Source organism: Stegostoma tigrinum, chromosome 27 (assembly GCF_030684315.1).
Source record: "Stegostoma tigrinum isolate sSteTig4 chromosome 27, sSteTig4.hap1, whole genome shotgun sequence".
Lineage (NCBI taxonomy): Eukaryota > Metazoa > Chordata > Chondrichthyes > Orectolobiformes > Stegostomatidae > Stegostoma > Stegostoma tigrinum.
This window is the reverse complement of record NC_081380.1, coordinates 38,858,962-38,876,973: the sequence shown is the minus strand read 5'-3', so window position 1 is coordinate 38,876,973 and position 18,012 is coordinate 38,858,962. Positions and strand designations below refer to the sequence as shown.

The window sequence follows — 18,012 nt, the reverse complement described above, 5'->3', positions numbered from 1 at the left end:
GGCACGCACGCGCGCGCGCGCACACACACACACGCACGCGCGCACACACACACGCACGCGCGCACACACACACACACGCACGCGCGCACACACACACACACACACACACGCACACACACACGCACGCGCGCACACACACACACGCACGCGCGCACACACACACACACACACACGCACACACGCACGCGCACACACACACACACACGCACGTGCACGCGCACGCACGCGCGCACACACACACACACACACACACACACACGTCCATTTAACGACTACACCACCTCTGCTTTGGTGTGAAGGCCCAAATCCACGACTCTCACAATACTGAGGTGATGTCCGTGACCCTGAGTTACCCGACAGTGTGTAGTCATGTTGTGATATCATTTTGGAGACACCTGATGCCACACTTTTATCCTGCGCTGAATGTCTGTCTCTCCCTACACGAGCCCAGCCAAGGAGCTATCAGTGAGTTATTCAACCTTGTGCAGCATCGCCACGAGACTGCATTTTCTTTTCTGCTGTAGGTGCTGGGGAGGTCAGAGAAAACAGATGATGGGTCACCGTACCGCAATAGGGAAGACGGAATTCTGTCTGATTTTCCCTAATGCTCCCTTATGCAACTCCGTCACTTTGGATATCCTACAGAATTCTGATGAACCAGGGCCACCTTAGTCAAAAATGGTAGAGGTGGCAAATAGAATAACATTATACCCTTGGCTGTCCATTTGAGGCCAGGGGGGAGCATTGCTGTCAGTTAAATGGTCAAACGAGAAACAGAAATTGCAGCTAAGAGAGGAGCACGCACACACGCACAGACATACACACACACACGCACACACGAACACACACGCACACGCACACAAACGCACATGCCCACGCGCGCGCGCATATACACACACACACACACACACACACACACACAGAGTATGAGATTTGTCAAAGGAAATCCTCTTTATTTGTCTGTCTAAATTAGGTACAGAAAACATTCTTAAAAAAAGGAAAAAAAATGAAACTTTAAAGCAGAACACAAGAGCTAATGGTTACAGATCAGTGAGAAAAGGGACCATTCTAATCCACGACAAAAAAAATTCAAACACTTTCAAACTAAGCAACAATCAGTATTCGAGGTTCTGCTATCACAGAATAAGAATCAACAAAGAGACCAGTGTCTTCACATTACAAAAAAAATACAGAACAGAAAGCCAGTGACTTCAACACTATTTCAGGCTCTGCAATTAATTACATCAAGCATGTTTAATTAACAGGAACAGAGTGACGTGATAATTTAAGCTTGTTTGGCTTCCGTGACTTAAGTGACCTTCAAAAAAATGAAGTTAAGAAAGCTTGCTTTTCACTGGCTCATGTAGACTGGACAGAACAGTAAAGATTAAAGAAGCTGACTGGCTTCATTTGGCCTTTTTCAACTGGATTCCTGTAGTGGAATACTTCAAAGTCAAGTAGGCCCAAAAGCTTTAATGTTGGGTGACAAATAAAAAATGCTAACCAAAGTAATTGGAATTTTGCTTAGAATATGGATTTCTTAAATCATATTTTTGTTTTATTAACAATTTCCTTATTGCTCATTTGCACTATTTAAAGTTTTCCTGCTATTTGGTTGTCAAAAATGGAACGTTAATGTGACAGCAACATGACCATCAGGCAGCCATTTTGTTTTAGGATTTGGTCAACAACTGTCATGGTGGTTAAACAAGCAGCCTAGGTAAGCCAAGAAAAGGGAGCTTTCTCTTTTCAAAAGCACAATTAAACCCCTAGCACATATCAGCTTCTCACAAATTTTCATGTAGTGCTTTTTTGTTAGAGCTTTTTAAAGTCCCTGAAGCTTGTGGCATTAGCCCTGTAGTACAGGTCTGAGTTCCCACAACTTTTACAACACCTGCTTTCACCAACCTCTTGCCTAATCCAATCCTAGGGTCGTGAGTGCCCGTTGGGACACAGTGCCACACAGGTCCTGCCACTCACTGGCATTCTGCCTGAGTCCTCATTTCTCATTTGGCCCTCGGCAGCAGCAAGCTATTAGATAATGGAAGCCCTTGTGTTCGAAACCCAAGGTGCACTCTCTGGTGAGGAAGAGGGAAGCTGGGTTAAAGTTCGTCCCCTTCCCTCACTGAGGACACAAAGGTCTCATTGCGGCACAATTACACTGGAAGGGAAGACCAACCCCCAACCCTCCCACTGACCCCTGCCCATCCCCACCCCGCACGCCCTCACATCGAATCAATCAGGATTTCTCCAACGTACTCGATGTGAGGGGTTGGTCTTCTCTTCCAGAGTAATTGTGCCACAGTGATACCATAGGGGAGGCAATGGCCTAGTGGTATTGTTGCTAGTCTGTTTATCCAGAGGCCTGAGGGGACGTTCCAGGGATCTGGGTTCAAATCCCCACCACGGCAGATGGAGGAATCTGAACTGAATAAAAATCTGGAATTACGATTCTGTCGACGAGCCATTGTCGGGGAAAACCCCACCTGGTTCACTAACGCTCTTCAGGGAAGGAAACTGCCATCCTTACCTGGTCTGGCCTACATGTGACTCTAGACCCACGGCAATGTGGTTGGCTCTGAACTGCCCTCTGGGTAAATAGTGATAGGTAATAAATGATGATGCCCTCATTCCATGAATGAATAGGGGGTGGGGAATAAATGGCTGATTAAGAGAAAATTCAGACTGGGGGGCACACATAGCAGCATTTTAGGGTCACATGGCACAGTGTCGCAAGGTCTGGGTCCAAGTCCTGCCTCCTGTGGAAGTGTGTGGTAACAGGTTTAAGAAACATACTTTCTTTTCCAAGTTTGGAAAGACGGACTCCACCCCAGGCCTCAAAATGGCTGGGTGTTCATTATTAAAAATCTATCCCTCTTCAACTAAGCTTCTGGTGTCCTACTCTAAAATGTGTGCCTACATGTCGAAATTTGTTTGAGAACACTGGTGTGAAGCACCTTGGGATATCGCAGGCGTTAGGTCACAATAAATTGTTGTGAAAACCATTCACTTAATAAAAACAAATCTCAAAAGATCACATCGCAGCTGATACATAGCTGCTAGCCATGTTTTTTTTTAATTTTTTTTACTTCAAGGACCATTAAAATATAATAAAATTTTCTTTTTAAAACTGAAAACTTGTGAGAAGGTGGGGGGGAGCTAATTGGTGATTGTAAAGATAAACTGTGTTGTCCACAGCTTATAGAACCAAGAAAGTGACACTTACAAGCACATGTTTATACACAATACAGCAAAAAAAATCAAAACAAGCTTTTAAATTACAAGCAACTAAATCATGCAGGAAGCGAAATAGCGGACAGCTGATGGAATGTGTCTTAAAAAATAATTAAAAATATATATAATATTATATATATATAAAGAGGTGTTGGGCCCAGGCAGTTATTATTAGAGATAATTACAGCCAATGGTAACAGTTAATCACAGCTACCCACCCAGGCTCTCATTAACACTGCAGGAAACCTTGCTAATTTGCAAGAGGAAAGAAAATTTAGTTGATAAAAATAATATCTTGTGAAATCTGGAAACAGTCTGAAAAGTGAAATAAGAACAGAAATTAATGGTGTGATACCCCAAAGCGATAAAAAGAACCCAAGAAATTGCAATTAAATTAAGAAAAAAAGTAAAAGTAAATCAGGGATGGATGATCACTTGTAATATAATTAAGAATTATGCACAAATATCCAAAATATACACGAAGCTCATTAACTTTTACAAGCGTGAAACCAAAAAAAAAAACAGCCAATAAGAAAAGAGAAGGTGAGATGATCTGTGGTTAGTTTATACATGCTGAATGAACATTGCTGGTACTGGGTCTGCTGTAATGTTAGTGCACAAGGTACCAGCCAGCGTGTTGTCACTACAACATAAAGGCAGGCTAATATTTTCACACAACTACGCAACCAATGTTTTAACCAAACCACAACACATTAGCAGGCCCTACGCACAAAGTCATTCATCAGAATGTGCATGTCACGACATAGCCAGACAGTAATGAAGGAGAAATGTAAATTCTGGCCGTGAAGTCATTCCTTCTGCTGTACATTAACCACCCTTTCTCTCATGTTTCAGGCTTCACGATCCCATCATTTTATTTAATTCAAAAGTGGCAACATATCCAAAAATAACTCTCGCTTGAGACAATGAAATCGTACGTGGAGGTGTTTTTATTTTTAGACTCTGCCTCCGCCTGTTACTGGGCTAAAAATAGCAGCAGAAAGCCTCACTACATTCGCCTTCTCTTCAGTGATGTCAAACAGCTCAGTGGGTGATGCCTAAATCACTAGCTCCCAGCCCTGGCCATATCCACACAGCTGACTGACAGCTTTAAGAGGTCCCCAGGAAAGCACTCATGGTAAAGTGCACCTTGAGGCCATTCCCCCATTTGCCTGTCAGGGTTAGAAATGCAGGTCCCTTTAAGGTGAAAACACAGCAGCTCCAGATCTACAAGGCAGGTGATGCTCCCTGCACATTTGTCAGAGCTAAGCTTTTGGCATTTGTCACCAGTGTGGACGTGCGCCATTCGGCCCATCGAGTTCACACCAGCCTCCGAAGTACATTCCACCCTGCCCCTGTGACCTCACATTTCCCAAGGCTAAGTGACCCTACCCAACACGTCTTTGGGCTGTGGGAGGAAACCGGAGCGCCTGGAGGAAACTAATTGAAACAACTTAAGTAGTAACAAGCAACAAGAACACAAAGGAGGGAGTTAAATGAAAATGGTTTCAGATGGGGAAATGGGGAAATAATGCACCCCAGACCTTGCAGTGTGCAGCTGGCTCAGTGGCTGGCATTCCTACCTTACAGTGCCAGGAAGCCAGGTTTGACCCAAGCTTTGGGTAACTGTCCAGGGAGTTTGCACATTCTCCCTGTGTCTGCATGGGTTTCCTCTGGATGCTCCAGTTTTCTCCCACAGTCCAAAGATGTGCAGGGTCGGGTGGATTGGCCGTGCTAAATTGCCCATGATATGCAGCGTTATGGGGATAGGATGGGGGGTGTGCTTTGTCTGCGGGGGATGCTGTTCGGAGAGTCAGAGCAGACTCAATGGCCTGCTTCCACACTGTCGGATTCTATGAATTGGTTAGTTTATAAAACATCTAAAAATGAGCTGGGATTTTACACTGCCCATGGTGGGGAACAACAGCCTTCTGGATGGGGAGAGGTGGAGGCTGATTTTTGTACTATTCCACAGATTTACTGTAACATTCCCTAAAGTTGCCTAATTCAACACGAATATCAGTGTGTCAAACATTAGTATCAGCTCTGGAAGCAAAACTAGAATATAACACCAGTCCACTCAGCTTTGTGCATGTTCCTTGCTGCTCAACATTGTCAATTCTTACCCCGATCCAACGCATAGATTCACAAATTAAAGGCAATCGTCAACAAATACCGTAGGAAACCCAGGAAAAAGCTCTGTAGCTGGAATGTAATGAGACTGTGGGCTGTGGTCCCACAGTGAATGGTTGTGGGAATTAGAACAGACAGATTTAAAGAGGAAACTGGATGCACACTTGAGGGAGAAAGGAAGAGAGAGATATGCTGACAGGGTCAGATGGCATACGAAGCATGAGGTTAACGGGTAAGCTTGCAGAGGTTTTTAAAATCTTGGGGGGGGGGGGGCATAGATAAGGTGAATGGCAGGTATCTTTTCCTTACCGTAGGGGATTTCAAGATCAGTGGGCAAATTTTTAAGGTGAGAGGAGAAAGATTTTATAAAACGGGCAACTTTTTTTACACAACGAGTGTGTGGAATGAACTTCCTGACAAAATGGTGGATGTGAAAACAAGTAAAAAGGCATTTGGATAAGCACATGAATAGGAAAGGTTTGGAGGGATGTGGGCCAAAGGTGGGCAGGTGAGTCTAGTTTAGTTTGTGATTTATGGTCAGCATGGACTGGCTGGACCTAAGTTTCAGTTTCCATGCTGTATGACTCTATGCAGTTTGCTGAAATGGTCCTTAAATTTCACTACAGATGTCTATCTCGTTTGAAAGAGGTGGGTGAACAATGCTTTTTCTCAGAAAGTCATCTTCATCGGGTAGTTCTCTCTCACTGTGACTGATGTTCTTTGAAAAGTGCAGGTTGGATTTTGGAAGGCCACATGGCAGGTAGAGAGCCTTGCTTACAGGGACCAGATTGGCGTAGGATGGTTTGAGAATGGGAATGGGTTCATGCCTAGCTTCCAGGGCAAATGGGGTCCACTGGCCTCCAGGAATGTGTCTTTAATCCATATTCAGGTCAACAGGACACATCAGCATGTGGGCTGGAGACAAGGACCAATGTGAGAGAGTTGGATTAAGCATCAGGATGCTTTGATGCTCTATAATGCATGGAGCTTCACAAAGATGCAGACACATTAACTCCGTCAGGGTGTCTGGAGTCTGAGGGGTGACCTTACAGAGGCTTATAAAATCATGAGGGGCATAGATGAGGTCAGTTACTAACATCTCTTCCCGAGGGTACGGGAGTTCAAAACTAGAGGGTACTAGAGTTCAAAACATAATTTTAAGGTGAGAGGAGAAAGATTTAAAAAGAGACCTGAGGGAAAACATTTTCAAACAGAGGGTGGTTCGTGTGCGGAATAAACTGCCAGAGGAAGTGACTGATACAGGTACAGGTAGAACATTTGAAAGACATTTGGACAGGAACATGAATTGGGAAGGTTTTGACGGATACAGGCCAAAAGCAGGAAAATGGGACTAATTTAGTTTTGGAGACTTGATAGGCATGGATGTGTTGGCTCAAAGGTTCTGTTTCTGTGCTGTATGATTCTCTGACTCTGTGCTGTTACACAGGGATGGGGGACTTATATTTGAAATATAAATTAGGGAAGGCTGGGGGGTTTTCCCTGGAGATTAAGTCTCTCAAAATCACGGGAGGTCTGGACCAGGGACATGATCTGAAATCACAGGGGTCTTGGTGCTACTCCTGACCTAGGGCCCCAGGCCTCCAGCCCCTGACCTGAGCATGTTGTGTGTGTCCCAGAGCCTCGAGCCCCATATGGACCCCCGGTTGTGGTACCCTGGCCCAGGCAGAGACAACCATGCCCAATGGTAGATGGGTTGAGAACCAGAGGGCACAGACTTAAAGCTGATTGGCAGAAGAACCAAAAGGTGACATGGGGGAGAAAGCTTAATTTTACGTAGCAAGTAACTGGGATCTGGAATCTACCTGAAAGTGAGGGAGAGTCAAACTCAACTCTGGTTTTCAGCTGGGAATAGAACAAAAACAATCTTCCACGATGTAACCATCATGCAGTTTTGTGACAGTGAGCAACAAGAAAAAACAGAGAAGAAACCAAAATGTACTGACAGCGTGATATCGAGAAATATATCTCTCAATAAACCCCAGCTATGATTATCACGAGGGCCAGACAGACTGGTTCGACAGACATAGGTGCCATCCAGTGGAATAGATCAACACTGTTCATCGATGGGATAGAATTAAGATAATCTATTAACGTTATTTGAGCTGAATTGCTCAACTGATCGAAATGATATTACTGTGACCATGTGGGTCCCTATCAATGATAACAAGGTGTAGGGCTGAATGAACACAGCACGCCAAGCAGCATCAGAGGAGCAGGAAAGCTGACGTTCCGGGTCTAGACCCCTATCAATATTTTCTCTTCACGTGGGAAAATGGGATTAGATTTGGTAGGAGGTTGTTAGTGACTGGTATAGATGCAACGGGCTGAAGAGCCTTTTTCAATGCTAAGAGTCTATAATGCTACACATTACAGTCACGTTCATCACACAGAATCGAGTGTTGTGTCCTTGCATTGTATTAACATATTGTCTTGTTGTGTTCAGTTCCTAGCCAGAGTACACAGGTAATTCAACTGAGTGATGTAACCCTTAAAGGGATGTATCTGTTTTGTTGCTGTTTACAGAGACATTTTTCTTACATGTGAGTGTCAACCACAGCACACAGCTCAACACTCTCAGATCACACGTGAGCAATGTCCTGGAAGATTCTCACATCACGAAGTCAGCTCATTCCCAGGCACAGAGCCATGGGATTGCTTGCTCTGGGACCTATGCACATGATCACAACCACTGAGCTTTGGGATGAGGTGAGGAATTTTAGCACCCCGTGACTGAAGTGTGTCTGAATCCAACTGGATTTACTGTGCCTGCGAGAAGGATAGTGCATCCATCTCAGAGTGAAGTATCAGTGAACTTACTGGGAGTGACTTCATTAGGATCACAGTTCACCTCCCTGGTACAGGATTGGCAGAGACATGAATACTCCTATCTCCAACCCACCTGGATATATCAATGGACAGGCCCTTGGGGCACTGTGGTAGTGAGTCAGGAGGCCTGGTTCAAGTCCCACCTGATCCAGAGGTATCTAACAACAACACCATCTGGATACAACAATGGATGGGCTCTTGTGGTACAGTGGGTGCATCCCTACCTCTGGGCCAGGAGGCCTAGGTTCAAATCCCTCCTACTCCAGAAGCGTATCATAACTTCTCTGTACAGATCACTTAGAAAATACCTGGATGCATCAATGAGGGCATAAAAATAGGAGCAGGAAGAGATCATTGAGCCTGCTCCACCATTCAATCAGATTGTGGCCTCAGCTCCATTTTTCTGATTGGTTCCCTTAACTCTAGACTCTCGTGTCAGTTAAGAATCTGTCTAACTCAACACTGACATGACCTGGCCTCCACAGATCTCTAGAAAAGAGAATGTTATGCCCTGAGAAAAGAGATTCCATTTCATTTCCATCTTAAACAGGATACCCCTTATTTTTAAACTGTTCCTCCTGAATGTGGTAACTCACAGAAGAGAAACATCTTCACCTCCCCTGTTGAGTCTCCTTCGAGTAAAGGCAAAGTCACTGAAGTCCTACCACACCACAGGGCCGCTCTCTCATTACAGACAGCTAACAGGTGGTGGTTTAACCTGAGGGTCCCCATGCCTCAGGTGAGGGGAGAGGCTGAGAAGGAGAGCCCCTCATGTTGACCTCAGCTGGTGCAGGAATTGAGCCCACGCTGTTGGTATTTCTCTGCTTCTGAGATAACCAGTTGCCCTCAGTACCTGACATTTTTCAATCAGATCATCTCCCGTTCTTCTAAACGCCAATACTATATTCTAATAGAATAGTCATTCTGCAGACAAGTGGCCCAAGAGTTTAATGGCTAATATTAGCTAATGCTGCCCTTCTGCACTATATGAATGAGAATGCCATGACCTGTAAAGGACCCTGTAGGTGCCAAAGGTCAAAGGGAAAACTGCTGGAAATTGTAGAAATGGACGAGCCAAAGACATAGAAAGCACATAATTTCCGCAGTTGTTTTGACACAACAGCTCCTGTGTGTCTCAAAACCATTCTATTTACACTGCATTGTTGTAGTGGATATACTCATTGGCCCAGGTGAATATACAGAGACATGGCAGATTTCACCAGCCCCCAGCTACACCTGGTTGGCCGAATGATTGTATCAACATGAGCTGACCTCTCAGTTACAATCGTTTGTTATGGCAATCTGTTAAAGACACAACAAACTGCCTCTCACCATCAAGAGCTCTCGAATCAATGTCTAATGGGGCAAGTCGGCCCAGAAATCAAGGGCAAAAAGGTGACCCTCCAAACATCTATCAGAGACACAGCCAGATACTTGCCTTTCTCAAGACCATCTGGAGTTGGGTGGTAAGTACTGGCCCAGCCACACCCCCACAAATGATTAAAGAAATATATTTTACTCAGCATTTCCCATTAATGCTAATGGCAACCACATGGATTCGGCCAGAGCTTTGCAAAAGGGTAGGTTATGATGACTGGAGCTTAGAAACGAACAACTTAAGGAATCAGAAGAGTCAGAAGTTAATGAATTTTACATGTAGTTACAGCTGGATACCATCATTCAGCTGAATTGATAGTCTGAGTGACCTCATTGCTGACCTGATTGGCTTTCTAAAGTGCGATGTCACAGAATAGCAAGCTTTCTCATTAATCATTTTGAGAGGTTGGCATCTATTTCTCTCCAACTTCGTCTCACTAGAGACAGAATAATCATCCTCCAAATTTCACAACACCCTACATCAAGGGATGAATTGAGACGGTAAAGTTGAATTCGAAAGTCTGACTTTCCTTTGATGCTGCTGCCCCAAACCCAATTGGAGGTTACACACCTTGGTCAGCTCAAATACTCATTACAAAATAAATGTGGCCTGCCCACCCTGCTGAATCCTCACAAACACGAGAAGTATCCTGGATAGATCTGGATGTTCGTAAGCTGCAGATAAATATGAGCAGACTGCGTGTCTCCCTCTCTGTGATACACAGGCATTTAATCACGCGCTGCAAACTAACACATTATCAGAAGACAGACACAGAAGAGCTGTCTTGAGCTGCCAATGCTTGTGAGCTGGCTGTCCTGAATGTGGTGAGCAGTGGTGGAGGGTGATTTTGGTGCTCAATGTGCTACGTTATCCATTAGAACATCTGCACAATGTGGTTGGAAACAGCATTCCCAAACTTGGGACTGGAACTTTGTTTCTCTTGAATGCACTTCCTAAAGCCCTGGGGAGGGGGAGAAAGAGTAAGGAGATCAAGAACATGACTGGATTAGTCAGAGTCATGGCTGCGTACTGTGCCAAGATTCCCACTTGGGAAGGTTATAAACTAGTGGTATTATCACTAGATTAATTAATCCAGAGACCCTGGTAATGTTCTGGGGACTAAGTTCATATCCTGCCATGGTAGAATTTCAATCCAATAAAAAATCTGGAATTAAGCATGATGGCAATTTTCAGAAAATCCTGTTTGTTGACTAATATCCCAGAGGGAAGGAGTAGCCATCCTTACCTTGTCTGACCTACATATGACTCCAGAGTCATATCGATGCAGTTGATTCTTTACTGCCACCTGGAAACTAGGCATGAGCAAAAGATGCTGGCCTAGCCACCAATGTCCACATCCTATGAGTGAATAATTTTAAAAAAGATGGTTTTCTCAAGGAGCTTTAGGGAAGGAATTCTGCTGCCCATGATCGGTCAGACCGATATGTGATGCCATTTCCATTGTCAATGGGCTAACGCTTGACTGCTGTCTGCTGAGATACTTTAGCAAACAACCTGGTTGCATTTGGTCCATCATTACTAGCTTCTCAGGGACATTAGGGGTGGGCAATGCCAACTTTGTCTGTAGTGCCAATACCCTATTGAATGTAATATGTTCAGAAGAGAACATGCACACCCACAGGTGGTAGACCAAAGGCTTTTAAAGGAACTGAGCAGAGATCAGGCTCCACTACAGAGGAGAAAAATCTGGGGAAAGGAGGAGGTGAGGATGGAGGGATCACTGGGGTTTAAAGATGCAGGTACTAGTTATTTGCCCTACTTTCTTAGCCAGCAATGTTATTTGACACAGGGTGATCTGAAACAAAAGGGAGAGGAGAGGCATGAAAATAAAACTATGCCAAATTGAAACTGTGACATTTGATCAGACAACTCATCCCAGCTTCTTTCCAAGCTCAGCATTTCATCTCCATTTGAAGGAACTATTCTACTCCTACCACAACATGACTTACAAGCAACCAGCAGAGGCTCTCACAGGGAACTGGAGTAAAACTGCGATGTCCATTCGAAAGGGAGCATCGTGTTTTTGCTACGGACTCAACTAACACAGCGACTAGTGGGTAGGGTTTGGGAAAATCAAGGTAGCTGTTGCAAACTACAATCAAGGGTCTACATACCTGGGAACTGGTAGCTGTAGCTCGGTGCGAATCCAGGGTATCCACGACCATATGTTGCGACAAAGTTTGGGTAGCCTTTGAAACAATATTTTAAAAAGGGAGAGAGAGAAAAAAAGAAAAGTCAGGTTAGACAATGCAGTCGTTGACTGTTGTGTGCATCTTGGTCTGATATCAGTCGCAAACATCATCATTCAACTATTTATTTAGTGAATGGAGGCAAGCGACTGCCTCTTTATTCGCTGCGTTCAAGGAGATTCAATCCACATTTAAATCCTCGCTCACTCAGTCTGCGGTGGGGACATGATACTGACTGTAATGAGGTTACTTCAGGGCAAGTGTAACAAAGCTAAAAGCACAGGTAAAGTAAACAGGGCGAGTGGGCGTTTATACTGATTTTCAGAACATTTTGTCCCTCCTTTTCGTAAGAACATAAGAATTAAGAGCAGGAGCAGGCCATTCAGCCCTCTCGAGTTGGCTCCACCATCTGACACGATCATGGCCGATCTCATCTTGGCCTCAACTGTACTCTTCCACCCACTCCCCATAGTCCTTTATCCGGTTACTAATTAAAAATCTGTCCATCTCCTCCTTCAGTTTTTTCAATGTTACAGCATCCACTGCACTCCAGGGGAGCGAATTCCACAGATCCATGGCCCTTTGAGAGAAGGAATTTCTCCCCATCTCTCTTTTAAATCTGCCATCCCTTATCCTAAAACTATGACCTCTCATTCTAGAGTGCCCCACATGTAGAAACATCCTCTCCAAACCTATTTTGTCAATCCCCCTTAGCATCTTATACACCTCAATTAGATCTCCTCTCAGTCTTCTAAATTCTGGAGAGTATAAACTGCTCAATCTTTCCTCTTAAGACAAACCCCTCATCTCTGGAATCAGTCAAGTGAATCTCCTCTGAACTGCCTTCAATGCAGATACAACTTCAAGTTAGGGAACCAAAACCATATGCCGTTCTCCAGCTGTGGTCTCACTAATGCCATGCACAGTCGCTGCTGACAACTCTCTGTAGCTCGCTCCAGTCATCACATTTCAGGCACTGAGCCTTGCTGTTGTTCCTTAACCTTGTACGGACCTGAATTCCAACCCATGCAACACCTTCCAGTGCGAATGCCAATCAGGCAGTAATAGAGAGGGACAAAAGAATCCTGGCCAATTTCCCGCTCCCATAACCTGCTGAGTTGCAAGATTGACAGCACCGTCCCTAACTCAATGAGAGCTGGATCTTGCTCATGAATTTTTCCCACCTTGGTAAGGTGATGTGAGAGATATATTTTGGCCAAATCCAGTAGGGGTAAAGGGGAGGACAAAACAGGGAAGCATAAAGCACAATATAACTGCAAATATGTTTATACAGAATAGACTGATGGCTTTACCACCAGAAAAATCTTCTCCAGCATTGGAGTCATTCATTGTGGTTCTGCATGGAACACACTGCCTTCTGGGAACGATGGGCCATCTGGACTTGACAAAGGAGCTGAAAAGGGTCATGATACAATAGTAATGTCCCTACCTTGAATCGGGGGTCCGGGTTCAAATCCCACCTGCTCCAGAGGTGGGTGAACCCCAAACAGAAAATATTAAAAAGGAGCTGGTGCACAGGTGGTGTTGAGTAGTTAAAAACAAATTTTAAAAAAGTCATGGTAATTTGATGGTGGGAAAGCTGTTCGGTTGTGCGTGATAATATTTCCCAATATATATAAAAAAAAGGAGCTGGGTGGAGCAATGGTCCATCAGGGAGTGTAGGATATTGGGAAAAGAAAGAGGCACCCCTAGGATGACAGAACAAGCAGGGCAAAAGCTGACTTTCAAAAAGCTTACCCGATAATTAGACTTTCATGAGCTTACCCCTCACCCTTTTCACTAACTTAACCCACGTAAGGATCAGTCAAGTGTCTCCAAAACCACGATAACCAAGTATTCATTATGTGAGCACTATCTGCGGTGTATTATTTCAGTTTTAGCATTAAGAAGACTGTGCTTTTTGTCAGACAACGTGGTTCAGTTTATGTTCTAATGAGGTCCCTCAGTCACTCTCACTGGAGACAGCAGTGGTTCAGTGAGTAGCACTCCCACCTTTGTGCTCCATTCCCAAGATTTAAACACAATGTCTAGGCTGACAGTCCCAGTGCAGACCTCCAGATGGTCAGCTTTTCAGGCTCTATCAACACGACCCACCTCACTATGAACAGCACCAATTTTCATGTCACCTGCAAACTTAATAACTATATCTTCTACATTCACATCCAAGTCATTAATGAACTTAACAAACAACAAGGGCCCCGTCACCGGACCTTATGGGACGCAGTTGGTCTCTTCCAATCATAAAAACAATCCTTTATCATCGCTCTTTTTTTTTCTCTTTGCAAGCCAGTTTTGTACCCAGCTCAACAGCTTGCTTTGGAATCTAAGGGTTTTTGTCTTTTGGACCAGCCTTCCATGTGGGACCTTGCCAAAGCCTTACTGCAGTCTGTGTAAGCCATACCAGCTGCACTACCGTCATCGATATATTTAGTCACCCTTTTCAAAAATCAATTAAATTAGTCAGACTGGATCTCCCTCTAACGAATCTGAGCTGGCTGTCCCTGATCAATCTCTGCCTTCTCAAGTATTGATTAATCCAGTCCTTCATAACTTTTCCTAATAATTTTTTGACCACAGATGTCAGCTTAACTGGTCTGTGATGACCTGGCCTATCCCTGCCACCTTTCTTGAACAGAGGCACAACATTAACTATCCTCCAGTTATCCAGCATTTCACTTGTAGCCAGCAAAGTATTAAGTAACTCTACCAGGGCCCTAGCAATGTCAGTAACCAGTTTGCCTGAGTGAGTAATCATTTCTGCCAATAGTATAGTGCCTCTGCACAATCCCAGATGTGGCACCACCCAAAGCAACACTGCTGTTAACCACATGTGATGAACATGTATCATACATTTTCAGTGGCACGATGGCTCAGTGGTTAGCACTGCTGCCTCATAGCACCAGGAATCAAGGCTCATTCTACTCTCTGTGCAGAGTTTGCAAATTCTCCCCATGTCTGTGTGGGTTTCCTGCAGGTGCTCTGGTTTCCTCCCACAGTCCAAGATTTGGAGGGTAGGTGGATTGGCCGTGCTGTAGTGCCCAGGGATGTTTGGGTTAGACATGGGAAATCAGGATAGCATAATGGGACTGTGTGGGATGCTCTTTGGAGGGGCAGTGCAGACTTGTTGGGCTGAATGGCCTGTTTCCACACTGATTTTTGGAATATAGATTTTTTAAAAAAGAGGAAGATGGATTTTGATCTGTTTTTGTTAAACTTCAGACATATAACCTAAATCCATAATTTCTCAGAAGACGTGTGATTTCAGTCAACTGGCTCTGGGGATGTGTAATGTGGCAGGTTTAGAACATAGAACATAGAATATTACAGCACAGTACAGGCCCTTCGGCCCTCGATGTTGTGCCGACCTGTCATACCGATCTCAAGCACATCTAACCTACACTATTCCATGTACGTCCATATGCTTATCCAATGACGACTTAAATGTACCTAAAGTTGGTGAATCTACTACCGTTGCAGGCAAAGCGTTCTATTCCCTTACTACTCTCTGAGTAAAGAAACTACCTCTGACATCTGTCCTATATCTTTCACCCCTCAATTTAAAGCTGTGCCCCCTCGTGCTCGCCATCACCATCCTAGGAAAAAGGATCTCCCTATCCACCCTATCTAACCCTCTGATTATTTTATAAGTTTCAATTAAGTCACCTCTCAACCTTCTTCTCTCTAATGAAAACAGCCTCAAGTCCCTCAGCCTTTCCTCCTAAGACCTTCCCTCCATACCAGGCAACATTCTAGTAAATCTCCTCTGCACCCTTTCCAAAGCTTCCACATCCTTCTTATAATGCGGTGACCAGAACTGTACGCAATACTCCAAGTGCGGCCGCACCAGAGTTTTGTACAGCTACAGCATAACCTCTTGGTTCCGGAACTCGATCCCTCTATTAATAAAAGCTAAAACACTGTATGCCTTCTTAACAGCCCTGTCAACCTGGGTGGCAACTTTCAAGGATCTGTGTACATGGACACCGAGATCTCTCTGCTCATCCACACTACTGAGAATCTTACCATTAGCTCTGTTTAATAACGGAGGTCAAAAGATCCCTTTAGAAACAAGGACTATAACTTGGTAGAGTTTGCTTTTTGCTTTGAGAGGGAGGAACTTGAGAGACAAACAACTCAGCTAAACCTCAGTAAGTGGAATTACAGCGGGATGAGGGCACAGCTGACTGGGGCAGAATGGGAAAAGAGTTCAGCAGCAAACGGGTTGAGATACAATGGCAGACATTTAAAGAAATAGTTCATGGCTCAAAACAAAGGCATATTCCATGGAGGAAGTAGGATTCAAAGAAGGGGATAAGGCAACCACGATTAACCAGGGATTTTAAGGATAGCATCAGATTGGAAGAAAAAAATACCATGTGGCAGTCAACAGAATACAGAAGTTTTAAAAACCAATAAATGAGAGCCAAAAAATAATGGAAGGGGAGAAAATAAACCGTGAAAGTAAACTAGCAAGTAATATTAAATGGACAGTAAGAGTTTTTTTTTAATTCCATAAAAAGGAAGAAAGCAGCCAAAGTGAATGCAGAGTGAGAATGAGACTGGGAAATTGGCTGGCCAACAGAAGACAGCGAGTGGTAGTAGAAGGAAAATATTCTGCCTGGAAGTCAGTGGTGAGTGGAGTTCCACAGGGCTTTGTCCTTGGGCCTCTACCGTTTGTAATTTTTATTAATGACTTGGATGAGGGGATTGAAGGATGGGTCAGCAAGTTTGCAGACGACACAAAGGTCGGAGGTGTCGTTGACAGTGTAGAGGGCTGTTGTAGGCTGCAGCGGGACATTGACAGGATGCAGAGATGGGCTGAGAGGTGGCAGATGGAGTTCAACCTGGATAAATGCGAGGTGATGCATTTTGGAAGGTCGAATTTGAAAGCTGAGTACAGGATTAAGGATAGGATTCTTGGCAGCGTGGAGGAACAGAGGGATCTTGGTGTGCAGATACATAGATCCCTTAAAATGGCCACCCAAGTGGACAGGGTTGTTAAGAAAGCATATGGTGTCTTGGCTTTCATTAACAGGGGGATTGAGTTTAAGAGTCGTGAGATCTTGTTGCAGCTCTATAAAACTTTGGTTAGACCGCACTTGGAATACTGCGTCCAGTTCTGGGCGCCCTATTATAGGAAAGATGTGGATGCTTTGGAGAGGGTTCAGAGGAGGTTTACCAGGATGCTGCCTGGACTGGAGGGCTTATCTTATGAAGAGAGGTTGACTGAGCTCGGTCTCTTTTCATTGGAGAAAAGGACGAGGAGAGGGTACCTAATTGAGGTATACAAGATAATGAGAGGCATAGATAGAGTTGATAGCCAGAGACTATTTCCCAGGGCAGAAATGGCTAGCACGAGGGGTCATAGTTTTAAGCTGGTTGGTGGAAAGTATAGAGGGGATGTCAGAGGCAGGTTCTTTACGCAGAGAGTTGTGAGAGCATGGAATGCGTTGCCAGCAGCAGTTGTGGAAGCAAGGTCATTGGGGTCATTTAAGAGACTGCTGGACATGTATATGGTCACAGAAATTTGAGGGTGCATACATGAGGATCAATGGTCGGCACAACATTGTGGGCTGAAGGGCCTGTTCTGTGCTGTACTGTTCTATGTTCTATGTTCTAAACCAGAAAAAGACCGAGGAGCTGAATAAATACTTTGCATCAGTCTTCACGGGAGATGGCACTGATAGAAATCCAAAACTATTAAATGCTCAAGGGGCAAAAGGAGGATAGTAAATAAATGTGATCACTACCAATAGAGGAAAGCCTGCTTGGGTAACTAATAGGGATATGTCCTCTGGACCCGACGGATGGGATATTAAGGAAGTTGCTATGGACACAGAGGATGCGCTGGTAGTAATTTTCCAGGAAACGTTAGACTCTGGAAATGTTCCAGAGGGTTGGAAAACTGTCAATGAAGCACCTTCACTTAAAAAGATGAGGAAACAAAACTAGGTAACTGTAGGGTGGTTAGCTTCACATCTGTTATTGGGAAAATGTTACTGTCTATTATAAAAGATGTAAGAGCACAGCATTTAAAAACACATAGTACGATCAAACAGAGTCAGCATGGCTTCATGTAGGGGAGATCGTGCCTGACAAATTTAGTCATATTGTTTGAGAAGGTAACAGACAAGATAGATAAAGGGGGAGGGGGGTGGGGCATGGATGTAATATGTTTGGATTTTCAGA

At 44.3% G+C, this 18,012-nt stretch overlaps 1 protein-coding gene across 21 annotated transcripts in view; it reads right to left on the bottom strand.

Moving 5' to 3' along the window:
* msi2b (musashi RNA-binding protein 2b) overlaps positions 1–18,012 on the bottom strand; it is a 518,162-nt gene that overhangs the window by 132,440 nt on the left and 367,710 nt on the right. For 20 of the 21 annotated variants that reach the window (XM_048557145.2, XM_048557146.2, XM_048557147.2 and 17 more), the window contains one exon: positions 11,728–11,802. In XM_048557145.2, the coding sequence (XP_048413102.1) occupies positions 11,728–11,802 (75 nt within the window). Of the gene's footprint in view, positions 1–2,219; positions 3,550–11,727; positions 11,803–18,012 lie in introns of those variants that run through there. The other variant, XM_048557165.2, reaches the window with a different exon arrangement.